This window comes from Equus caballus, chromosome 1 (genome assembly GCF_041296265.1).
Source record: "Equus caballus isolate H_3958 breed thoroughbred chromosome 1, TB-T2T, whole genome shotgun sequence".
Taxonomy (NCBI): Eukaryota; Metazoa; Chordata; class Mammalia; order Perissodactyla; family Equidae; genus Equus; species Equus caballus.
The window spans coordinates 32531277-32556976 of NC_091684.1; the positions used below are offsets into that span (position 1 = coordinate 32531277).

Genomic DNA, 25700 nt, shown 5'->3' on the forward strand with positions numbered 1-25700 from the left:
GCTCCTCCTGCCAAGGCTGCCACGTGACAGGCCTGTGCTGGCCACACACAGCCCCACAGGACAGCAGTCACCAGGAGGGGGGCCCAGGACAAGGGCGTCGCAAAGCTGATTGATGCTGGGACTTGGGAGGCGGTGTGGCAGGGAAGAAGCAAGAAGAGACCTCAGGAGAAAAAAGCAAAGGGCTGGCTCAGGGGGGCCAGAGGGCTCCAATTCCCCTCACCCCTGAGCCCATCCTGGCTCCCAGGCTTCCTTCCTTCTGAAACATTTCAGACACAAACAGAAACAAACATCACACATAGCAAAAATGATTTTTTTTTTATTGCGGTAGCTTGTGGGCATTCCTGGGTCGTGCACAGAGCAATGGCCGGGCTGGCTCTAGGGGCCATTCTTATGACCCTCCAGCTGCACGTGGGGGCCAGGCCAGGTGCCCAGCTGGGCTGGGGCAGGTGTTTACTGGGCTGGCACAGGCTGCGGGGTCTCCCGCCCACTCTCAGCAGATCCCTCCAGCCCGTTCTGCTCTAACGCTGGCTCAGGGTGCTCCAGAGCATGCCGGGTGTCAGCTTGCCACAGCTGCACCAGGTCCGTGGGGGTCTTTCCTGCCTGGGGAACCAAGAGGAGATCTGGTCACTGTGCAGAAGTCTGTGCCATGAGGTGCCCTTATCTACACCAGTTGTTCCCAACAAGGAGCAACTGACAATGTGCAGTGACTCTTTTGGTTATCACAACTGAGGGAGTAGGTACTATTTGCTTCTTGAGTAGAGGCCAGGGATGCTGCTTAAACATCCCACAATGCACAGGACGCTCCCCCCACAACAAAGAATTACCCAGCCCAAAGTGTCAATGATGCTGGGTTGAGAAGCCCTCATCTGCACCCTCCCATATCTTCCTGACTTATCTGTTATCCCCTTAGCCTCTCTTGAGTCAGGGGGACCCCTACCCATACTCCTCCCTTTTGTGATTGCTCTGGACTCCAAGGAAGAGCTTGGACTAGGGGACACAGGGTCCTGAGAACTCAGGGAACACTGGGAACCAACACAGTGTGCTAGGAAGGGTCATGCCCACTAAGTGCTGAGCTTCCTTGCAGCTCTGTCCCTCCACGATTTTGGCCTCCCCAAACCTGGACATTAGGGCCCCCTTTGGTCCATGTGGGGTCTTTGGGAGGTCCTCTTACTGCCCCTCCTGGCTGTTTCTCTGCACTTGCATCTGGACATAGGGGAACATGGAGGGAGCTGGGAAGCTGGGTGGGCCCCGAACCCCCAGGGGCCCAGAGAGACCCTCCACTGTGACTGCTCCAAGGACAGGCAGGCTGAGTCTTGCTGACTTCTGCATTTCCTCTGAGCCTCCAGCACAGGGCCTGGGCAAGCAGTGCGCATGGATGACTGAGTCAGGGAAGGAGGGAGCTCACCAGGTTCTTGGCCATCATGTCAGCCCCGTGCAGGAGCAGCAGTTTGATGATTTTGTAGCGGTTGAGCCTCACGGCATCGTGCAGGGCACTGTCCCCTTCCTAGAGCCAGGGTGACACTCAGCATGGCCCAAATGGGCATGTGGGAGCCCTCAGGCTGCTTGTGCCCCTACGGTGGGGCTGGGCAAGAGGGAACCCGGACACTCACTCTGTCCTTGGCATTGATGTCCAGGCCCAGGGATAGAAAGTGCTCCACGATCTCCACTTGCCCCGTCCGGACGGCCACATGCAGGGGGGTGCTCAGCAGCTGGGTGAGGAGGAAGCAGGAACTGCTGGCTGAAGGGGCCTGGACTGTGGTGCCTCTGGGAGGGAGGCTGTCTTAACTCTAGCCTAATCCCTCCCCCAGTCCTTGTGCCAAGGCCTGAGCCCTGGAGGGGCAGGGAATGCTACAGTTCCCCACCATCCTATCCAATAGTCTAACTCTGAAGCATTTATATGCCACCTCTGCTGGGAAGCCTTCTATGAGTCCCCTCTCACTCAGCTGCGAGCAACTGCTTACTCTTCTGTCCTTCTTTTAATAATTATAATAGATGCTATTTATGGAGAGATGACTATGTGATGGGCACGGCAAAAGCTCACAAAACATTAGCCTTATGTTGAATAAATAGTTATTTTACATACATTTTCCCATCTAATCTATTCTCTGTAAGACATTTTACAGATGAGCAATAGAGGCTCAGAGGCTGTCACTTGTTCAAGGTTACATATAAAGGAACAAATGAAGAAAAATTGTGGATGAATAAATAAGTGAACGAATGAATAAGTGAATGGATAGATGAATGGATGGATGGATGGACAGACAGACAGATAGAAGGATGATGAAGGATTGCATGGATGAACAAATCCTGCATCTTCGGGGTGGTCCCAGAGCCTCCAAGATAGTGGATCACTTCTCCTCCCTTCTCGTCTGCTCTTCCTGCTCCTGTCTCCAGACGGTGGTCTCGAAGGGCCTGCAGGTGATGGCAGGCACCCATCCCTAGACTCTGCAGCCACTCCAGAAACCAGACTAGCTCACTACCTTCCTGCCTTCCTGGGCTTTTCTCCCCTCTAGCTCCAACCCTCCTGCCACACAGCCACCCCAATATCTGTGAGCATTATTGCCTCACCTTATCCCTCACATTGCTGTCTGCCCCTCGGTTTTGCAGGAGTTTCACCACCTCCAAGTGGCCCCCGCGGCAGGCCCAGTGCATGGCTGTGCAGTCCAGCTAGAAGGGAAGGGTGGGGCTTAATTGCAGAGCTTCAGAGAAGAAAGTGCCCTGGGGGAAAGGAACCCAGCCAAGAGGGCAGGGAGACATCCAGGGGAAGGGTACAGGGAAGGGCCAGGGGCACGCCAGTGCCTGGGTGGATCAAGCAGAGCAGAAGAACACTTGGGGCCCATCCAGTCCAAGCCAGATTTACAGAGGAGGCTCCTGGAGGAGATGAGGCCTGCCCAAGGTCATACAACCCACTAGAGGTGGGGCCTGGCCCCCAAGGCAACCTGTTTGTGTCCCAGGAAGTCTATTGGTGCTGAACCCACCTCCCACCCAATACCTGCCCTCTTGCTCACCCGATCCTGGAAATCCACAGTGGCCCCACTCTCCAGAAGCTTCTCCAGGATCTCCATGTGGCCCTCCAAGGAAGCTCGGTGCAGTGCTGTGCGACGGAACTGTCCCCAGAGAGACTGTCAAGGCCTGACCTCATCTCCCACCCAAGCTGAGACAGAGGCCTTACCCCAGCTCGATTCTGACCCCTGTGCTGGGTCCCCATATCTTCCATGTCTGCCAGCTCCTTTATGCTCTATCCTGCCCAGCCTTGGAGTCCTCCTCTATCCTGGGGACTCCGACCTTCTCACTACCCTCAAGCACATGAAGCTAGGCCTTCGCACAGGCTGTTCCCTGCGCCGGAACACCCACTTGGCCCTCACTCCCTGTCAGTGCTTGATGAATTCCTGCAACTCCAACAAGATGCAGCTCAAGTGCCATTGTCTTCTTGAAAGCTCTGGGCCAGAGGTGTTCCCCGGGGCCCAGGCAACGCTCCACTGTGAGAGAGTGTTTGAGAGCGGGCTGAGTCTCACTTGACTCTATTTCCCGAGTGCCTAGCCCAGGGCCAAGACCAGCAGGTGCACCCCTAGTACTGATTCAAAGAAGGAACGAACTTCCTCCCTTCCCAAAGCAGTCGGCTTTCTGCTTTGGTCTCTTGAAACACTCACACCAGCAGGAATACCTTTCCACATTCTAAAGATCTGGTTCTGCACCAGTCTCCAAGCTACTCTCAACCCTTGCCTTTTTCTTTTTTGTACCCCCAGCACCTAACACAGTGCTCAGAGGTAGGAGAGGCTTAGACCAAGAAGATTAAGACTCTGGAGTCTAAAGAATGGAAAGGACATGCAGTCGAAGACTACGATAACACAGGCTGAAGGGGGTGACCATTAATTTGCTTAATCCCAGGAGGTGAGTGCGAGAGAGCACCCTATGAAGTGTGAAGGAGAAAGTTTCAGGGAAAACAAAAAGAGATACAATGAGTGATAGAATCATTTTGAAAATAGTGGTGATGGTCGTACGACATTGCAAAGGTAATTAATGCCCCTGAATTGTATACTTAAAATGGTTTAAAAAGCATATTTCATGTTATATATATATATATATATATATTTTATGTGTGTGTGTATGTGTGTGTGTGTGTGTGAGGAAGATGGTCCCTGAGCTAACATCCGTGCCAGTCTTCCTCTATTTTATATATAGGATGCCACCACAGCATCCCTTGATGAGCAGGGCCTAGGTCTGCGCCTGGGATCCGAACCTGCGAACCCCAGTCGCCAAAGCAGAGTATGCAAACTTAACCACTATGCTAATGGGCCAGCCCCATGTTATATATATTTTACCACAATAAAATAAAAATAATTTTAAAAAGGAAGTATGATACTATACAATGTGACACAAAAATAATATTATGTGCTTTATAGTTTTTTCATACATTCAATAAATACTTATCGAGGTAATATTCTATTTGATCCCCATAATATGCTCTGAGGGAAATAGGCTATTTTACAGAGGAGGAAACTGAGGCATGGAGAGGTGAGGGGCCTAGCCTCAGGTCACATAGCTAGGTTGTGGTGGAGATGGGATTCAAGCCCAAATCTCCTAGTCTTGGGTTCTTTTTATTTGATTCCACTTCTCTTTCTTCCCTAAAAAACCCCGCAACATTTGTTACTCTAGAGGTGGTTCAAGTTGAAAAGGGTCTAAGCATTTAGATAAATTCCTGTGTGGGGAAGAGGGCATCTCAGATCTTTTGAGGGGCCCTCCTCCCAAAGGACACCCAATGCCTGTTCTCAAACAGGCCCACAAGTGGGCGGGGTGGGGGTGGCAACGCAGAAAGGGAGGCAGGCACAGGTGCGGGGGCCAGTGGGAACATCACCTGATCGCAGGTGTCCGCGGAGCCCCCGTCGGCCAGGAACTTCTCAATGACCTTCATTTTGCCCTCTACAGCGGCTTTCAGGAATGTCTCTCCGTCCACAGGGCCAGTCTGGAGGGCGTGAGTGCAGCCGTGGAGAATGGCCCCCAGCGATCCCAGGCCCTCCCAGGCTCCCAGTGCCCAAACAGGTGTCCTCCCCAAGACACTTACGATCTCCTCGGGCTCCGGAGGCGGCTCCTGTGGGGCGGCCAGGGCTTCTCGCTTCTTCTGCTTTCTTTTTTTCCGCAGCTCGATGAGGTTCTGGATCCCGCCCACATCGATGATCTCCCGCCGCAGGTCTAAGGATGTCTTGCGCACGCGCTCTTGGCCCTGCGTGGCGATGGCCCATCAACCCCAGTGCTGGGGCATAGAGTTTGGGGTCTTAGCTCCACCCCTCACCCCGATCTAGGGTTGAGCGGGAGGATGGGGAGACAATCTCAAGAGAGAAAGAATCCAGGTCTAGCTCTCCTGCCGAAGATGAGGAGAAGCAGACGAGACTGGGACACGGACGGCTCAGATCAGGGGCCACGGGAGGCTTGAGGGGGCTGCCTCAAAACCGCCAGGGTTCAAGGCTCCGCATAGGGTGGGGAGTTGATGAGGGAACCTCAGAGGCAATTCTTTTTTTTTTTTTTTTGTAAAGATTTTATTTTTTTCCTTTTTCTCCCCAAAGCCCTGCGGTACATAGTTGTATATTCTTCGTTGTGGGTCCTTCTAGTTGTGGCATGTGGGACGCTGCCTCAGCGTGGTTTGATGAGCAGTGCCATGTCCGCGCCCAGGATTCGAACCAACGAAACCCTGGGCCGCCTGCAGCGGAGCGCGCGAACTTCACCACTCGGCCACGGGGCCAGCCCCAAGAGGCAATTCTTAACCCAGGTCTTCACAATAGGGTCCGAATAAGCTCTCCATGCAATTCCATTTCTGTGCGTATGATCATGAAAGTAATACATAACTAATGTTAAAAGTAAAAAATAAAAGTAATACAGAAGCATAAAAAGGTATGAAGAGAAAATGTCTCCCAGAGGTAAGGTCTGTCATGGCCCTGGTTGATGCCCTTCCAGACATGTGTCCTGTGGGGTCATCCTCCACATAGTGGTCTGGAAACTGGCTTTCTCTTACCAGTATGGAGATCTCTGTCAGCACACACAGCCTCCCGCAGCCCCTTAACACCTGCAGCATGCCCTGTTGTATGACTGCCTCATCACCGGGGCTTCCAAAAAGCGTCCCCTGGGATCTTGTACAGTGCAAATTCTGACTCAGCAGGTCTGGGGTGGGGCTGAGATGCTGCTGACGTGCTCCCAGGGGGTGCTGAGCTGCTGGTTCTGGACCACAATAGAAGGAGAAGGGCCATAACTGCGTGGCCTGTCCCCTGAGCGCAGACATTGGGTTCTCCTTGCACTTACCTTAACCTTTTGTAAGGCCGGACTCTGAGCTCCGTGCTTCTTCTCATCCTCCAACACCAGCTTGTCCATGGGCAGCTTCCTTCCATGGGTGGTTCCTCGGAGTTTCTGGTGAGCCAAGGAGAGGCCATGCTCTGGGGCCTGCCTGCAGCACCTGGGGAGGAAGGTGGCCTCTCCCCCAACCACTCCAAGGGCATCCCCCAAGGACCTCCTCCTACATGACCGCACAGCCCTTCATCTGCCCCACGCCTGACTGTTCCTGGAGGGCTCCAGTCCAGAGCAAGGCTGCCCACCTCAGCCTCACTCCAACTCCAGCTCAATCACCTGCCCGCTGACTGTCCTGGCTCCCCAGCAAGATGAGAATAAAGGCTACTGGAGTGAGTTTTCATGGAATTAAATATATTCACTTTTTCAAGCAATGATATTATTATTATTTTTTTTTTGGCCTTAAAAATTCACTTTGAGGGCTGGCCTGGTGGCGCAGCAGTTAAGTTTGCACATTCTGCTTCGGTGGCCCGGGGTTTGCCGGTTTGGATGCTGGGTGTGGACCTACGCACTGCTTATCAAGCCATGCTGTGGCAGATGTCCCACGTATAAAGTAGAGGAAGATGGGCATGGATGTTAGCTCAGAGCCAGTCTTTCTCAGCAAAAAAAAAGAAGACAAAGAAGAGGATTGGCAACAGATGTTAGCTCAGGGCTAATCTTCCTAAAAAAAAATTCACTTTGAGAAGATAATAGTGATAAGAGATGATAGTTATCTTTTAAATGGGCTTACTTGGCAATACAAAAATTTGGCAATTTTATGTCAGATACCAACGTTTTTCCCTCAGATTTTATTGATCCATGAAATCCTAGAGCGTGGAAACTGTTGCTCTCAGAGAACCTGAGGGTTGGGAGCCACAGCCCTCAGCTTTCTGCTTGAAGTAAACTCTAAGTATTAACCTGATTCTCCTTGTAATAAGGTGGGTGGAACTCCTTCCAACTCCCCTCTCCATTCATAGCTCCGACTTGCCTGGGCTACTTCCTCCCGGCCTCCTTCTCTCTTCTAAAGGAAACCACTGTTTGTGAAGTGCTGGTGCCCCTGTCTCGAAGTCCCCATGCACCAGGGACATTAGAGAGGTTGGCGGGTGCTGAGTAAGACGGCATCTGGGGAGGAAAGGCCGTCCTTACAGAGCTCTCAGCTGCCTTTTGTATTTCCCACTGTGCTCCGGTGTTAGACTCTTCAAGGGTCATCTTGAGGGCTTTATTTCAAAGGTCCTGTTGTCCACTGGCTTCTCCCGTCCATGTTGGGCTTATGTGGTTTGTGGTCTCCCCAGTTTTGGCCTCACCTGAAACACTGCATCTTCTTCCAGGGACAAGGGACAACCTAGGGCTGCAGCTACTGTCCCATGTGGGACCCTGGCTGGGCTCTCACGCAGCATCCAGAGGGTGGGCTTGGGTCTTAATCGTCTTGGTATCCCTATCACGGGGCCCAGCACGTGGTAGGTGCTCAGCCAATGTTTGGAGAGTAAACCAATGAGCTAATGGATGACGGCAGGTGGGCCCAGCATCTCTGCCCACCCCTAAGTCCTCAGTGGTGACCTGACCCAGTAAGCCCCCACAACAGAGCCCCAGCCCCTGGGCTGGCCTGGGGGCCTCCCTTCTCCTCCCACTCCGAGAAGGGGGTGCCGGCTGGACAGCAGCTCTCCTCTGAGAACCCTGCTGGGCTGGGGCCTGGTGGAAACTACTGGGGACTCTAATGTCCACTCATGCCTTAGCCAGACTCTATAGCCACCTGCTTCAGATTTGTCTTCGTGAGCTGCATACAGTAGGTGTTCAATAAATGTTTACTGAATTGGATGCTGGTTCACGAGATCCAACAAAACAAAACTTCCACCTTACTTCAGAGATGACTGTACAGATTGAACGAGAGGATGCCTGTCCGGTGCTCAGCACAGGGCCTGGCACGTGGGAGGCCCTCAGTGGGAAGGCTGGCTCTGCGGGCACCTGGCGTCCTGACAGCCTTGCTGCTATATTAGTTGGATGAATGAGTGGACGAGGACTGCTCTGTGTCCCCTTGCTGAAGGTCTCTGTGTGCAGTGGCAGCCCTCCAGAAATGGCACAGCAGCATGACTCACCTGCCTGGCACTGGCCAGCCCACGTGCACATGCCCTTATGTGGATTCCTGGAGATCCAGGGATGCCCTGGCGAGGGCTCCATGGGCTCATGCCCAGCTCTTCCCCCACAATCCTGGCCCCCCCTTCCCTGGTCCTCATCTCCTCTTCCACTGGAGTCCTGATCCTTCCATGTTTCTCACCCCCATTCAGTCCCTCTGCCTTTTTTGAATGGAGTCTACCTCTAAACTGATTTATCTCCTCCCTCCCATTCCTGTTAGGGCCAGTCCTTCCAGCTCCAAGAAGTCCTTCTCAGGGCTGTCAGAGCTGTCTTCCTAAAATAGGTCAGATGGCACCACTTTCCCTCACTCACCAACATCTAGTGGCTCCCCACTGCCCACGGAATAAATCCCTCACACGGCCGTCTTTGGTTGGTGCCCTGCCTCCCTTCCCAGCCTTAGCCTCTACTACCAGACTCTCTCACGACAGTCACGCTTCCACTCACCCTGTCGTCAGCGCCTGTCGTTTCCCTAGCCTGGAATACCCTCCCCGCTCCTGATCTCCACTCACCATCCTTGAAGGCCCAACTCAAATGCCATCCTGTCCAGGGAGAAGTCTTCAAGGGCCCACAGTGGGAATGACTCACCCACCCTCTGTGCTCCTTCACTTCTGATTTAACGCCTCTATTTCACCATTTCTTCACTCTGCCTTGTTTCTTAGTTGATCATGCACCTAACAAACGTTGGCTAAAATGAATGAGGGGTGGGTACCACGAGGCCTGGTACCCATCCTCTCATTCCTCACAGCACCGGGTGCTTGGCGGAGCAGACTCTAGGGCAAGTATTAGTTTAAATAAAATGAAGGATAAGACAAGCCCACACCCTCCTCCCCCGACTTCTTTATCCCAGAGAGAATGCCCTTGTCCAGAGCCCCACGCTCCCAAGGCCTCCCCAAGTGTGGCTGGCAGTCCTGGGAAAACCCATGCCTCCCTTTCCAGTGTCCCTTCCTTGCTCTCCTCCCAGACTCTCTCCTTCTTCAGGGACCAAACACTGGAGTCTCTCCTGTCCCAGCCTCCCACCCAGCAGCTGGGGGAACTTCGGGCCCCACACTCCCAGGCAGCACCCCAGCTGTCCTGGTCTGTGCAGCCTGGCCCATCTCCTCAAAGCCCAGGTGGGTGGGCAGAGTCTCAGGGAGCCCAGCTTGGCTCGCCTACCCCACAGTCTCTCAGTTCTTGGGGCTGAAGCCTCAGTCTCCCATTGTCAGCAAACCCCTCTGCCAGGAACACCTGGGGCAGGAATGGAAGTAGCCTGAACACCTGTCCCCTCCCCACCTCAAGTGTGGCAGCCAGGCTCTCCCTTCCCTTAACAGCAGAGCAGGATCTCCTCACAACGCCCTCGGGGCCCCACACCCCTGCCCATACCTCATTCTCCTCCTCCTCTGCCAGCCGCTGATCGATAAGCTCCGTGGCCCTCTGCACGGCCTCAGTGTCTGCCATGGTGCCGTCTGTAACCGCCTCTGCAGGCCACAGGGCCTTGGGGGCTTTATAGGACAGGGCACCCACCCCCACCCCACCAGGCGCCTTTGCCATGAGCTCACTGGCCCATTTCTCCACCTGCCTCCCCCACCTGTCACCTTCACCCCGAGCAGCCCCAGGGAGGAGGGGGAGGCAGGGACAGTCGGCTCCCCAGCCCCTGGCCTATTGGAGCCGGAGGGCACAGCACTGCAAGAGCACGGGCTGCAGGAAGGAGCCTGCCCAGCCACGGTCCTGAGTGAGTGCTTGGGCCCAGCTGGGCCTTAGCCAGGGCTGCTGGGCTGCACAAAGGATCCGCTGGCTGTCCCTAGCCCTGATGGCAGTGCCACCTGCTGGACACCTGGAAACTGTGCCCAGCCCGTGCCAGTGAAGGGGCCTGAAAGCCAAGACGGGCCTGAGTCCCCAGGCTGTCTGGTGAACAGGCCCTGGTGGCTCTGGAAAGAGGCAGATCTGCTCATCCGGGCTGGAGTGCCAGGGCGGTGGGTGGGGGTCAGGGCAGCTGCCTCCCTCACCGCCCACAGCTCCTGCAGGCCGTGGCCTCTGGGGTCCCACAGCGCCCCCTAGTGAAGCATCACTGCACGTGGCCGCACATCTATTAGTCCCTGACAAGCCTCACCACATCAGGGTAAGTCTTCAGAGCCTCTGCAAGACTTACAGGGTCTTGCTTCAAGAGGGGTCTCAGGAAGCCACTGAAAGGGCCAGAGTGTAGTGCCAAGCCCAGCAGACGAGGACACCAGCTCTGACTGATCATCCTTTCCTCCCCGGGTTCCCTGTCAAGCCACCCTGACCAGGGACTGGCCGTGCTCACTCAGAAAGAAAAATACTCCCAACTGGAGAAAAAGCAGCTCTGGACTTGCTCACTTCCACACCTGGAACTGTGGGAGTGAGCCCTGGGTCACCTCGACCCGGGTTTAACCTGCCGGGGAACCACAGATGCCATGGCTCTGGGGTTCTGGAATGCTCACATGGCCTGCCCCTCGCTGAACAACCTCATCTGAGATTCCCCTCTCTGCTCATATGCACACTCTCCCCTCGCGAAGGGCAGGAATCGGCTCCTTTTTCTCTCTGGTTCTCTCACTGACAAGCCAACACATGCTCATCAACTAAATCTGTCAGAGATTTTGCTCTAACATCACCAAGGGTGCAGCATCTCCAGGGTTTCTGCACGCACCTCAGTCCCGGGGTGGCTCCTGCAGCTGGAGTGGACCAGCAGGTAACTCACACCCCCTTCCTGAGATGCTGCCTGTTTTCAAAGCACTTTCCCATCGGTTATCCCATTTAAACCTCCCAGCAACTGAGGAAGGAGGCAGGGCAGGTGGCATCATCTCCACTCTAAAGAAAAGCAAAGTGGGGGCTGGCCCCGTGGCCGAGTGGTTAAGTTTGCGCGCTCCGCTGCAGGCGGCCCAGTGTTTCGTTGGTTCGAATCCTGGGCGCGGACATGGCACTGCTCGTCGGGCCACGCTGAGGCAGCGTCCCACATACCACAGCTAGAAGAACCCACAACGAGAAATATACAACTATGTACTGGGGGGCTTTGGGGAGAAAAAGGAAAAAATAAAATCTTTAAAAAAAAAAAAAAGAAAAGCCAAGTGGGTTCAGAGGTTGAGTGGCTTTTCCTAAGGACCTAGGAAAACACAGGGCCTGGAATGCTAGCCGTTCAAGGATTGCTCCACCGTACTCTGCTGTGCCTGGAGCAGCGGGGGAGGCCTTGCACCCACCTGCTCCCACACCAGAACTGGCTCCCAGGGCTCCACAGAGCGGCAGGAGAACCCAAAGTCAAAGCCAGGCAAGTCAACAGCAAGGAGCAAAAGGCTTTATTGATAAATATGCAGATACGTCTGTACACAGGGACCTGCTGTGGGGCCACAACCAGGCTGCAGACCCCCCACCACTTGGGTGACAGCCAGGAGATGGCCCTGTGCAGACCCCTGCCACAACAGCCCAGCTGTCCGGCCACTGGCCTCATCTCTGCCAATTGTGCTGCGGGCAGGGAGAGGCAGAGGCCGGTCTCAGGCTCCCGGCCCCTGGGACTCCCCAGCGGTCCGGTCCCCTCCCCTCCGGGGGACTGGCACTGTGCCCCGGGCAGAGTCAGGGGGTGGGGGCAGGGGAAGGAGACAGCAGCTGCTTCAGACCCTGAGGAGAAAACCGGAGTGAGCACAGCCGGCAGCACCAGATGACAGATCTGGGCTCCAGGGCCTCCAGGCTGGCCCTTGTGGCTCGAGCCCGCCACAGGAGAGAGGCAGGATGGAGGGCCCCAGTTTGCCTTTTCTCTGACAAGGTTGGCAAGGCCTGTGTGTGGCAGCATGCTGCTTCCTGGGTGCTGGGCACTGGTGGCCCACAGTGCCCCTGGGAGGCAGGGTCCCTCACGGCTCGCCCAGCAGCCATACAGCAGGGAGGTGCCCCTGAAGAAAGAACAGCACTGGAAGGCAGCAGCAGGGATGGGGGTCCTAGTGCTCCAGCTGGGAGGCCTCTCAGCCTGGCAGAGGCCCTCCTCGGCCTCTCTGCCCAGGGGTCCGTGGGCTCATCAGTCCTGGGGTGGTGGGGGCTGGTTGATGATGACCTGGATGACAAAATCTTTCTGGATCTTGGTTTCCTGGAGCCGCGTGCGGTCTGTGAGCAGCTTCCCGGAGAAGAACCATCGCTGCCAGGATGGCTCGATGCCCTCCTGGGTGTGCAGCTGCCTCTTGAGCTGCCCGACTGTGTCAGGCAGGCTGGCGCTGAGCCTCACGTCCTTGCCTGTAGAGAGGCGCACCTTGAGCGGGAACTCGCGGCGCACGCTGGGTGTGGGCTCGGGCGGCTCCAGGCTCTCCTCCTCAGTGTGCTCCAGCAGCAGGTTCACGGGTGGCGACAGGCAGTAGATGGGCAGCTGGTAGCGATTGCCCAGCTCGTCATAGCATTCACAGAGGGTGCCTGTGGGAAAGGCAGGGTGGGCTGAGTCTGCTTGGGGATCCACTGTTATGGACTAAATTGTGGCCGCCCAAAATCTGTACGTCGAAGCCCTAACCCCTAGTGTCACTGTATTTGGAGACAGGGAGTAATTGGGAGTGATTAAGGTTAAATGAGGTCATATGGGTGGGGCCCTGATCCAATAGGATTAGCGTCCTTATAAGAGACACCAGAGAGCTCTCTCCCTCCACCACGTGAGGACACAGTGAGCAGGCCACGAAGAGAGCTGTCACCAAACCCAAATCAGCCAGTACCTGATCTTGGGCTTCTCAGCCTCCAGAACTGTGAGAAATAAATTTCTGTTGTTTCATAAACCACCCAATCTGAGGTATTTTATTATAGCAGCCTGAGCAAACTAATATACCTGTCACTGCCACCCCACAGTCCCCAAACCCACCCTACAGTCAGCTCTCCTTGGGACAGCTGGCAGGAGCTCAAGGTCGAGTCAGGAAGACCTGGGCTGGCATTCCAGCTCCATCAGGTGCTGGCTCGTTCAACCCTGGCAAAGTACTGAACTCTCCACTCGTTCATTCAGCAGCTCTCTCCTGAGCACCTGTGTGCGGTGCTGGGCTTACGAGGATGAACGAGATAGCAGAGGCCCTGCTCTTTGTGGCTTCCACCTTACTGGGCCTCAGTTTCCTCACATGTACAACGCATTGCACATAGAAATACACTGACTGTGCCTTGAGCACCTACTAAGTGTGAGACTGGACTAAACAATGTTAGGCATAGCTCATGGAATCCTAACAACTGTCCTATGAGGTAAGGGTCCCCGCTTTACAGTTCTGAGCCTCTGAGACTTTAAATCTGAGAAGCTCCTTGCTCAAGGTCACAGCTAGGAAATGGAGACACTTGTGTTAAACCGAGGTCCACGACTCTAGAGTTTCACTGTTACCCTCCACTTTACACGGCCCCATAAGGCTGTTATGACCTTAAGTGAGATATGCAGCAGAAGCTTCTAGTTCAGCGCCCAGCACACAATAAGCACCCAATAGCAGGTGAGTATCTCTGATGTTCTGGGATCCCAAGGCACCCCAAGCAATCTTTAGATGGCTCTCATCACACTGCTTTGAGGTTTGTTGGTGCCTTTCTGTCCCCACATGGGGCAAGCAGTGGCTGTCTGGCTTTCCTTTGTGTCCTGCTCGCGGTCCACGCTCAGGAAGAGCTGCCTGAACGAACAAGTGAACAGCCACCTCCACCACCCACCAGCTTGGAGAGAAACGCCTGATGTGTGGTCGGCTGGCCACGGGCTCTCCTCTGCCCTAAATGGCACTGATGGCCCCCTCCCTCCAGTGGGGAGAAAGCCCCTGCCCTGCCCGCTCACCATGAGGCAGGGTGATGCTGGCTCCATCCAGGATGGCCTGAGCCAGCTCGTGGTCATTGGCCTCAGCCGCATAGGCAGCAGCCTTGAGGGCGTCCCAGATCTCCTTGCGGCCCTCGAAGGCAGGGGCCGTGTCCCAGAACTCATCCCGTTTGCTCCGCAGCTGCCCATCAGTCATGGGGTAGTCGCTCTTCCACTTCAGCCGCTCCTTCTTCAGGGGCTCGTTGCGTCCTGGGCAGGGCAGAGGGGAGAGAGGCTCAGCATCTCTAAAGCCAGGGCTGCAGTCCGCCCTCTCTCCAGCCTCTCCCCTGCCCAGCACCCCACTGCAGTGGCTCCTAAGTATTTAGGTCTATGGGCCCTTCCTTGGAGTCAGGGAAGACTCTGGAAACTGCACAGATCCACCCTGGGGATATAAAGTACTTCAGTCAGCAAAGCATATACTACCTTTGTTATTGTTGCTGCTGTTAAGTTTATATTTTACTCTTTGATTATAAAGAAGTACATGTTCAGTTTTTAAAAATCTGGAAAGAATATGGATGTGTAAAAATAATAACTGCTGCCGTTATGGAGCCAGCTTGTGCCAGATCGCAGGCGAGGCACTTTAGGCCCATTATTCATTTCATGCTCAAAACAACCCAACAGATGGGGAAACTAAGACACAGAGAGCTTGTCATTTGTCTCAGGCCACACAGGTACCAATTTAACCCAAGACTTTCTGACTTCCAAGGCAACCCTCGGACCGCTGTCTGTACCATGCTGCCATTGGGGAAGAAAGATTATTCAAAAATTCCACCATTCACGGCCAGCCCCAGTGGACTAGTGGTTAAATTCAGTGTGTCCCACTTCGGTGGCCTCGGTTCAGTTCCCAGGCATGGATCTACACTGCTCTGTTAGTGGCCATGCTGTGCCGGCAGCCCACATACTAAAAAATAGAGGAAGATTGGCATGGATGTTAGCTCAGGACAAATCTTCCTCAGTAAAAAAAAAAAAAAAAAGAGAGAGAGAGAGCAAGAGAGAGAGAAAGAATTTCACCATTCAGAAGTAACCATTTCTGACTGCTGATACTTTGACATATTTCCTTTCAGCTTCCTTTTTCCCATTTTTTTCAATACAGTTGAGTTCATATTATTAAATTTATTTTTTCATATTCATTGTTACAAAAAGAATTTAAAACATTTTCATGCCAATATACAACTTTCTGTTTATTTTACACTTATATTACTGTCAATGTATATTCTCAGGATTAAAAATTATAAACAAGCATAATGTCTTTCATATAGACAGTTACAAAGAATTTTTTTTAAAAAAATCATAACCAGCCAGAAAATTCCCACAGCATCTGAAGAAGAAAACCATCTGTGAAATGTCACCTTTCTTGTTACCTAGTCCCAAGTGACCTCTAAGACAACTCAAGACTGGTCAAGACTGAGGGCAGGAGCATCTGTCAAAGGCTTTAGGAAGCTCAGTCACCTCAAAGCTGAAGGCAGAATGAGCCCCAGGATCGAAGCCTAAAGCACTCTGCTCCCACTATAACCCCCACAGGCGAGGCAGGATGAAGGCTGGGGGCTGCCATCAGCCTGCCCCTACTGGCAGAGCAGCAGAGGGGGCTCCTTGGGGGAGGAGAATGGCACTCACTGCCTACCCATTGTGTATGGAACCCCATGCAAGTTCTATGTACATTATCCCATTTCATCCTTAGAATAGCCTTAGGTGGAGGCATTGTTATCACTCTCTCATAGACATGGGACAGGGGCAAAGAGATTAAAGGACTTGCCCAAGGTCACACCTTAAGCTAAGTGACAAGAGTGAGGGTTTCAGGTCAGAATGGAATCTAACACCTGTGCAGGCAGAAACCTCTAAAGCCAGACATTTAATTTAAAGTGTTCCTGGGTTAGCAGGAGGAAATGCAAATCCTCTTTGTAGGAACACAACTTGAGAGACCTCAAAGAATTCCCCAGATAAAGTTCCAAGGAAAATAAACAATAAGGTCATAGTTAGGAAAAAATCACAACATACAAAGAAACAAGGCAACATGAGTCAGAGCCAACAAAATCGGCAGACAAAGAGACAGACTCACAAAGACTTCAGATACGGAAATGATCAGACACGGATTATGAAATGACGAGTTTAAGAAATAAGAGAGTCTTAAAAATATGAACAGGGAAAAAGAGATTATAAAGAATGACCAACCAGAAATTAAAAGGACCACATAAAACTTCTAGAAATGAAAAATATAATAATTGAAATTCAGATGGTCTAACATTTTTAATCAGAATTTCCAGAAGGATACAACAGGGAGAATGCAGATGAAGCAATGCCCAATGTGATGATTAAGATGTCCATTTTCCTCTAACCTGATCTATAAATTTAATGCAATTCCAATAAAATTCCTAACTGGGAGTCTTTTTTTCCAGGAACATGGCAAGCTGATTCTAAAGTTTATACGGAACAAAGATACTCCTAGAGAAGAATAAGGTGGGAGAACTTGCACTGCCATTAATAATACTAATTATAAAGCTATAGTCAGTGTAGTACGGGAACGGGGAGACAAATGGGCCAATGGAATAGAACAGAGCCCAGAAATAGAACCAGGATGTACAGAAATGTGCTTGAAGCGAGAAGGAACTCTGCAGATGGGGTGTGTGCATGTGTGTGTGCGTGTGTAAGATGGATGGGAAATAATAGGAAATATATATTGGCCTCTGCCTCCGATTCCTGCTAAGGTTTGGTCTTTGACCTAGTTCCTGACACAGAGCGCTGAAAACCCTGTCATTTCCTGAGCGATGGGAATGTCTGATATGGAGCTCCTATAGCCCAGGGAATTTCCCGGTGATACATGTGTCTTTTGTCCTAATGAGGTGACTCTTGGTGGGCTCCTGGATGGGGGCTGGTCACCAGACAGACCCAGACGTGATAGGCCTGGCACTTTCAGCCCCACCCCCCACTCTCTAAAGAGGGGAAAGGGGCTGGAGATTGAGTTAACAATTGATCATGCCTATGTGATGAAGCCTCTATAAAATCCCCAAAGTATGGGGTTTGGAGAGCATCCAGGTTGATGAACACATCATGTGCCAGGAGAGTGGTGTACCCCAAGTCCGAGGACAGAAGCTCCTGTGCTCAGGATCCTTCCAGACCTCACCCTCTGTCTCCCTTCATCTGCCTGTTCATTTGTATCCTTTAAAACAGCCTTTGTAATAAATTGGCAACAGTAAGTAAACTGTTTTCCTGGGTTCTGTGAGCTGCTCTAGCAAATTATCTCACCCAAGGAGTGGGTCATGGGAACCTCTGACTTGTAGCCAAGTTGGACAGAAGCTGTGGGTAAGCTGGGGACCCACAACTTACAACTGGCATCTGAAGTGAGGGGCAGTCTCGTGGGACTGAGCCCTTAACCTGTGGGGTCTGCGCTAACTCTGGGTAGTGTCAGAAAAGAAAAGAATTGTAGGACACTAATTGGGGTCCACAGAGGATTGGAGAATTGCTTGGTGTGGGAAAAACACCCATTCAACTGGTTTGGGAAGCATTCTGTGTGAGCAGCAGTGGAGAAACACAGGGGCTTTTCTTTACAACGGACTATTGATAAATGGTGTTGGGACTACAGGCTCTCCATATGGGAAAACATGAAGCAGAATCCCTACCTCACACCGGCCACAAAAATCAAAACCAGATCAATCAAAGGCTTAAGTGTGAAAGACAGGAAGGAGGCACTGGAGAAACAGCAGATCACAGTTTTGTCCACGTGTTTTTTGTGGAAGTTTAGCCTGGAGGTGTTTCTGCCTGGATCAAGGAAGCAGCTCTGCTTCACAATTTCTGACTCCTTCTCTCTTTGATCCTTTAGCATTGATGACTCCCTAATGAGAGCTTTGATCCATCGGGATTCACAGTCATTATGCAGCGACACCCTCTGGGGTATGGGACTTCTGCCCCTCCACTCAATGATCTGGATGTCAGGGCTTTTTAAGTTCTTAAGCTGATGTCTATAGTTTTCTCATCTCCTTCCTCTTTGCCACATATCACTTTTTGCTGTTCTCCCTCTATCTGCTGCTCCTCTGGGTAGAGGTCAGGAACAGCTGATGGGCCACTCCTAACCCGCTGAGGGTTGGGAAAGCTTGCTGGCACGGTGGAAATCGAGAGCATCTGGTTCTAAGAAAAAGGTTTCCAAACGAGGAAAGAGACCAGGCTTCGGGACATCTGTTGTTCCTGCTCAGATGCCTCTCACCCTTAAATGGCCAGGTTTTGGCCCTGTTCCTCACAGTTGAGGTTGCTGGACTAGTGACCCCAGGACACCTGAAGTGTAACTGTGTATGTGCATCTCACTCTCTGTAAAATAAACATAGCCCTGCGGTGTCATAGTTCAAAGTCATCATCTCAGGAGGTCATGCATACCTTGCTGGCAAACCTCCCTTTCAGAGTCCCCTCCCCTCCACACGGACAGCAGCACGCTTTCCTAACTGTCACAGACAGACTGCTCACCCACAGTGGGCACAGTGCAAGTGAGCCTCTCCAATTTTTTTTTTTTTTTGAGGAAGATTAGCTCTGAGCTAACATCTGCCAATCCTCCTCTTTTTCCTGAGGAAGACTGGCCCTGAGCTGACATCCATGCCCATCTTCCTCTACTTTATATGTGGGATGCCTGCCACAGCATGGCTTGCCAAGTGGTGCCATGTCCGCACCAGAGATCCGAACTGGTGACCCCCAGGCCGCCGAAGTGGAACGTGCGAACTTAACCGCTGCGCCACCGGGCTGGCCCCCTCTCCAAGTATTAACAGCATCTGCAGTCACCCAGGATGCAGAGGTTTAAAAATTCCTCACCCTCCATGCTGGCCCTTTCAGCCTGAAAATATCAGAATGCAGTGATGGTGGCGGGAAGGGAAGGGCTGATGGGAAAAGGGCAGCAGGAGCCCAGCCATGGCCTTCTCAGCGGTCACTGCACCTCGGAGCCAGCAGGGGGCAGCCGCTGCACCTGTGGGCCAGGTGCTGGCTCCCTTCATCAGTGAGTCAAATACAACATAAAAATATCCGCCAAGTTCTCCAGGCCCTAGGCAAGCATGTACAAGAGACATGCCAAAATGTCTGGATCCCTACACACTGATGCTTACAATCTTAGGCACAGATACAGAGAAAAACAGAAAAGGAAGCTTTTAATCCAAACATAAAAGTAAATTGATGACAAATATTTTTTATTTCATTTACTCAAAAAAAAAATCACAATGTGGGGCTGGCCCCCTGGCCGAGTGGCTAAGTTTTTGTGCTCTACTTTGGTGGCCCAGGGTTTCGCCGGTTCGGACCCTGGGTGTGGACCTAGCACCACTTCAAGCCATGCCGAGGCGGTGTCCCACATAGAAGAGCCAGAAGTACTTACAACCAGGATATACAACTGTGTACTGGGGCTTTGAGGAGAGAAAAAAAAAGAGGAAGATTGGCAACAGATGTTAGCTCAGAGCCAATCTTTCTCACCAAAAAAACCCCCTACTGGGCAGTATAAAGGGTGTGAACATTCTTAAATGCTGCAAAAATTGGTACAAACTTTCTGGAAGGCATTTGGTATGGTACCAAAAAACTCAAAAATGTGCATCCCTGTGGCTCAGCTGTTTGGTTTCTAAGAAGGTACTCTAATAATCACAAGTGTGCGGCGAAGGTTTCGCTACAAAGCTGTTTAACTCAGCATGGTTTTAGAGGAAAGCTAGAAACAAACTAAGCACACACCCCCAGGAGAAAGGCTAAATAAAGCCTGTGCATCCAGAGCAGCCGTTCTGAGAAGGGGTGGAAGGATGCCGAGTAAGACGGGAAATGTCCGTAAGACGGGAAATGTCCACAAGACAGTGAAAAAAGGTTTCAGAACAGCAAGTGCTCTGTGCCCCACCTTTGTTTCTTAAAAAAGTATGTAAAATTATATAGATTAAAAAGAACGAAAGGATTTACACCAAAATGTTAATAGCAGTTATATCTGATGGGCAGTTACCAATGACATATATATATTTTTTGCTTATATTTTCCAAGTTTTCTACAACAAGCATTTATTACTTTAGTAATACGAATAATACAATAAAAACTGCTAACAAGGAAAAAGGGCACATAAAGTTCTGGGGAGCAGCCATGGAAGAGTAGGAAGCATTTGGGGAGCCGAGTGAGGGGGTTGAGGGGGGTGGGGAGCCGGAAAGCCCAGGGCCCAGAGCCTCTAGGGTTTCAGCTGCTGGCAGCTCCAGGCACCTCCGTCCAGGGCCAGGGCAGGTTCTGCTGGTTTCGGCAGCAGGAGCAGCTAGTGGCTTCTACTTACATCTCTACCTGTCCTAGATAAGTTCCAGGTTACAGACAGAGTAACAGAAATGGTCCTTATCCTAATGAAGCTGACAAAAGAGATTTCAAAAAAACAATAGAAGATCCCTCTGCAGTCAAGGTACACAGCTGCATGGGGAGGTCCAAAACACCCATGAAATCACGGGTTTCTGATTGTGGTGGGCAGGGTTGGAAGGAGCAGGGAATGTATGTTTCTGAGTACAGAGGCAAAAGCTGGTGTCTTGAAGGGTTATCCGAAACACCACCTGCATTAGGATCTCCTGGAGTGCTGGTTAAAAGGGCCGATTCCCAGGCCCCACCTCAGATTCACTGAGTCAGAGTCCCAGGGGCTGAGTAGAGGTATGGACATGATTCTGATTGAAGGACCCCACTTATAAACACAGCAGAACAGAAGTGGAAACGGCTGCTCATCTACACCTTAAGTCAGTTCAACGGATCACCTCCAAAGTTGCTGCTGAGAGCAGATTTGGAGAGTAAAGAGGACAGAGAGCAAGAGGACACCATGTCTGGGTTGGGGGAGGATAATGACGGTGGACGCTGTGGTTTGGCCTCGATAATGAATGGTGTCTGGTGATACCACCCCCAAGGGAGGGCCCCGCAAGAAGAGTGGGAGAGAGAACACCAAAGGTCCTTTCTAATTTGCCTAGAGCTGGCGTGTGTCTATGAGCGTGTGTGCGTGCGTGTGTGTGTGTACTCCCACCACTTGATTCACACTGCTTAATTCAGAGTGACTACACAAAAGAGGGGATTCTCAAGAACCCACGGAAAGGGGGCCAGCCCCGTGGCCAAGTGGTTAAGTTCGTGCACTCCACTTTGGCGGCCCAGGGTTTTGCCGGTTCAGATCCTGGGCGCAGACATGGCACTGCTCGTCAGGCCATGCTGAGGCAGTGTCCCACATAGCACAACCAGAAGGACCTACAACTAGAGTATACAACTATGTACTGGGGGGCTTTGGGGAGAAGAAGAGGAAGAAAAAGAAAAAGAAGATTGGCAACAGATGTTAGCTCAGGTGCCAATCTTAAAAAAAACGGAAAGCTGCTCAAAAAAAAAAAAGAACCCACTGAAGGACAACAGGCCCTGGCTGTTCCCCTCCGAATATCCCAGGGCCTCAGCTTGCCCGGCCCAGTGCAGGTTCTCAGCAAGTGTCAGCTGAGTTGAAAAGGAAACTGACAAACGCACAGCGAATGGGGTGGGGAGGATGGTGGAGGAACCAGAGCTGAGAGCAGCAGTGGGCAGGCAGGGGAAGCAAGAGAAAAGTCTGCAAGAGAGAGAAGTTAGGTCTTCACTTCTTGATCTCAGATCTCAAGAGATCCTTATTGTGGCTTCAGGGACTGGCATAACTGAGCCACTGGGATGTGACACCAAGTCTGAGACCAACCAAGGGAACCAGAGATTTCCCAGGACAGTTGGTCCACCCAAGCCAGGAGACAGCCCTATTTATACCTGCGCAATTCCCAAGCTCTATTTCCACACTCCGTTACCAAGCTCCATCCCCAGGCCCCTGCCCCAGGGATGAGGCCAACAGTGTCCTCTCCAGAAGTAGCGATTATGTGACAAGTCTGGGCTTGTTCTGGCTGGTGTGAGAGATGAGGCTCCAGGCAATAGGAGAAGCGATAAGGGCCTCCCCTGTCCCAACAGCCTGGGCTGCGAGGGCCCTTTGGCCAGGATGCAGACTCAGTCTCTCCTTCCCCTCCCCAACCCCAGAAGTCACAGCTGGGATGCAGTGGTTGGAGAGATGTGGCTGAAGTATGGCACCAGGCAGAGGGGATAAGAGGTCGGAAAAGAACAGCAGGCCCCAGAAGAAGGATGAGCCCAGCTAGGCAGGGTACAGCCAGGGGGACGGAGCCCAGGTAATCCCTTTAGGAAGCGGGGTATTTATAGTCAGACTTAGCCCAGGATGACCCTCAGAGCCTTGGTAACCTTCGAAGAGAAAGTGCTGGCTGGGGCCTCCCCATGTGGGCCGTTCTTCCCCACTCATTCCCTCAGGGCCCAGCTCCAGGGTGCAGGGAGGAAAAGGGGTGGGGCCAGTTGCTAAGTGACAAGCCAGGCTTCCTAAACTATATCTCTTCCTGGGGCACGCTGGGTCCCAGGTGGTCCAGGGCAGACTTAAAGGAATCGAGGCTCCTCTGGGAGCCCTGTATTTGGCTCTGTTGTGGCACTCAGCCTGGGGCAACCACAGTTCTCTGCAATAAGTCTGTTGGTCTCCCTGAAGCTGGGACCACCTCCAGTCCATCTCTGGGATCTCAGGGACAGGCGAAGGGGCTGGCATGCAGCAGGTCTCAATAACTGTTTGCCCAAAAAGTGAGGGAATGAAGTGAACAGGCAGTTTAGGAAAAGTGGCAGGAGCTGGAGAGGGGCGAGGCAAGATCAGAGATGGAGGAGCAGTCGGGAGCAGATGGCGCTGCCTGGAAGAAATCCCTGTAAGGCAGAGAGGGAGGAAGAAAGGGGTGGCAGAGAGAGTCCCAGAGGTACCAGTCTCTGAGGTGTACAGTGAAGAACCCTGCTGGAGGATAAGGGGCTAGACGTCAGAAACCATGCCCAGTGAGGGCCTGGAACCTTCGTGGCCACTGGAGAGATGAAAGTGCAGCCAAGAAAAATAAACCTACGCAGAGCGACCCCTGCTTGGGCAGTTGTGAGTGTGGACAAGGGGGCACACATAACTGCAGAGACAGTGGGCGCTTGCACACGATAGACACATTTACTAGCAGGGCCTTTATCTGCTCTCTGCTCTGTGCCTCCAGCCCAGGGCCCCCAGCCGTATGCGGCCGGGTAGGGTGAACCGTGGCATCCCAGGGCTGGCCACTGACCAACTCCTCCTTGACACCGGCTGCCTTCCCCCAGCCGTCCCCCTGTCCCATTTCCTGATGGGAAACTGGCCTGTCTGATCTCGACTACAAACAGCACCCCCAAATCCTCAGGGTCTCCTCTGGGATCTAACTTGCCATGTAACCAACAGCCGTTCTTCTGAGGCTGCCTGGGAGAGAATCCTATACTTCAACAAGCAGGGTTAAAAAAGCAGGTGTTTGGGAAATGACGGCACTTCTCCTTGTTTTAAGTTCACAGGAATTTTTCAAAAATACAGCCTGTTCCTTTCTTGTAGTAAATATATTCCCATCTTCACCATGGACTGATGTGTTTATTCCCAAGGGCAGCAGAGTCCTGGCCTGTTCCAGAGTTGCCAGCTCTGGAGGGAACTCTGATTACACGTGTTTTCTGGTAACCTGGATTGTGGATAATTAGGAGTAAAGAGACACGGCAGTGCAGCCTCTCTCTGCAATCTGGCTGCTCACTTGCACATGGGCTCAGAGACGGACAGTAGAGGCTTTGCTTTGGCTACCGACCACCCCCGTGAGCGCGGGCACACAGCTGGATGACTGCATCGTTCTAAGCCCCAGTGTTCCCATCTGTACAGAGGATGTAACTCCCACCTCGCAGGATTGCTGTAAGGATTACAGAGACCACTCTGCCCAGTGCTTAAAAGACAGTAGTTCGGTAATTAGTAATCAAGCCAAGTCAATAATGTTTAATTACACAATTAAAAGAATTAAAGGTTACTATCCTTTTTTTTCATAAAGTTGCTATGATTTTGAAAACTCCTGATGTAGAGAACTCTTGGTCTCTATCTCACAGTGCAGGAAGATGCAGGGGTTAAATGAGGTTAAGTTTGACAGGGACAAAGAGCGGGCTTGATGGATGCTCGCTTCCCCGTGCGGCTGCACAGCACAGGGTCAGCACTTCTCCTGGGGCAGAAGAGGCAGGATGGTGGCTAAAGAATAAAACAGCAACTCCCCAGAGGTTGCTAGAAAGGTCTCCGGTATCTGGCCAGCTCCCCTTGCTACCTTAGGACTCCAGGGAGGAGAGACAGGACATCTCTGTCACCGTGTTTCCACAGCCCTGCTGTCAAGGACGGTCCCCCAGGGAGAAGCCAGGCCAGCAGCAGCCTGGCAGCCGGGTACCTGGAGGCCAAATGGCACAGCCTGACTTCTGACACCCAAGACTCTCTCCCACTGGGTGTCAAATGCCTCAAGCACTTGACTCAGAGGTGCATCACTCCAACAGGGCAGAATCCTGAAGGCGGGAGTGACCTTAAAGTCACCTAGCCTAGCCCCTTCATTTTACAGGTGAGAAACCGAGGCTCTGAGAGGTGAAGTGACCTATCTCAAACCCCACAGCTCTTGCCCAAGTGTGTGTGTGGAGGAGAGGCAAATTCTTTCTATCAAACCACTCCATTGCCAGGGAAAGCAGAATTATAACTAGAATATTAAAACGTCAGGAGTTCGGCCCAGAGATGATGAATATGCCAATGGGAAAAGCCTCAACAGAACGTGCATCAGGAGCAAGAGCGGAGGAGTGATGAGTCCACTTGACTTTCCAGTTCCCGCTAGGGAAGAGCAGAATCTAAGAGCTGGGCCCTCCCAGGACACCCGCGTCTACCTGTGTGCGCAGGTCTCCTGCGCACTTGACAGAAACAGAGAGCTGGGGCACCAGCTTGAGACTCTAATTCCACATGGCTTGTTTGGGTCTTAGTGATGGAGAGCAACTTCCCACTCCATACAACACTCCTGCAGGTGGCAATCCAGCCTCTGTGGACACTCCGGGGGACCAGGCCCTCCTCATTGGGAGGATCAAATGGTTAGAAAGTTAATAGTCACCCTTCACTGGGCACTAACCATGCAGTAGAATGGAAACACATAGGCTGAAGGTCTAGATTTTGGAGTCAGACAGACCTGGCTTTGAACATCAGCTCCACCATAAATTAGTGACCTTGGGTAATGCCTTAAGCTTTCTACTCTCCTCCTCTGGGAAGCAGAAAGCAGTAACAGCCCACTTCTTAGAGACTGAGTGGACTGAGGATATATACATATATATTAAATTAACTAATAGAAGCAAGGTTATATATATCAACTAACCTAACACCCCAGGTGCAGCCTCCCTAGCACCAAGCCCCTCCAGGCTCTTGCCTCTTCAATCGCAAGAAACACACACCCATACAACAGCATTGTTCTGGCTGCAGAGCAGGCACTTATTACTGTCATTGAAATTGTTTTTCCTGTTGTTATTAACATTATTATTTTGACCTGGGATCCTCTGGCTCTGCCCTCTGAACAACACAGAATAAGTCATAGCCTCTTTCAGGGGGTTGACATTTTGCTCTTCTCCAGACTGAAGACCCCTATTCCCTCCCACGGTTTCTCCAGATTCCTTACCATCTCGTTCCCCCGTTCAC

At 52.2% G+C, this 25700-nt stretch overlaps 2 protein-coding genes across 9 annotated transcripts in view; both read right to left on the reverse strand.

The window, feature by feature from the left end:
* Positions 1 to 296: 296 nt before the first annotated feature.
* ANKRD2 (ankyrin repeat domain 2) lies at positions 297 to 10438 on the reverse strand. The gene is made up of 9 exons (XM_005602336.4): positions 9802 to 10438; positions 6292 to 6396; positions 5063 to 5221; positions 4856 to 4963; positions 3009 to 3107; positions 2569 to 2667; positions 1611 to 1709; positions 1406 to 1504; positions 297 to 600 (listed from the first exon to the last, which is right to left on the reverse strand). The coding sequence occupies exons 1-9, from the start codon at positions 9967 to 9969 to the stop codon at positions 451 to 453; spliced, it is 1086 nt and encodes a 361-aa protein (XP_005602393.1). The 5' UTR covers positions 9970 to 10438; the 3' UTR covers positions 297 to 450.
* Positions 10439 to 11711: 1273 nt separating this feature from the next.
* Positions 11712 to 25700, reverse strand: part of UBTD1 (ubiquitin domain containing 1) — a 52582-nt gene continuing 38593 nt past the window's right edge. For 4 of the 8 annotated variants that reach the window (XM_001917041.5, XM_070223334.1, XM_070223349.1 and 1 more), the window contains 2 exons: positions 14183 to 14410; positions 11712 to 12822 (listed from right to left, as the gene is read on the reverse strand). In XM_001917041.5, the coding sequence (XP_001917076.3) occupies positions 12437 to 12822; positions 14183 to 14410 (614 nt within the window). In that variant the 3' untranslated portion in view covers positions 11712 to 12436. Of the gene's footprint in view, positions 12823 to 14182; positions 14583 to 15549; positions 15852 to 25700 lie in introns of those variants that run through there. The other 4 variants (XM_023641522.2, XM_070223353.1, XM_023641529.2 and 1 more) reach the window with 3 other exon arrangements.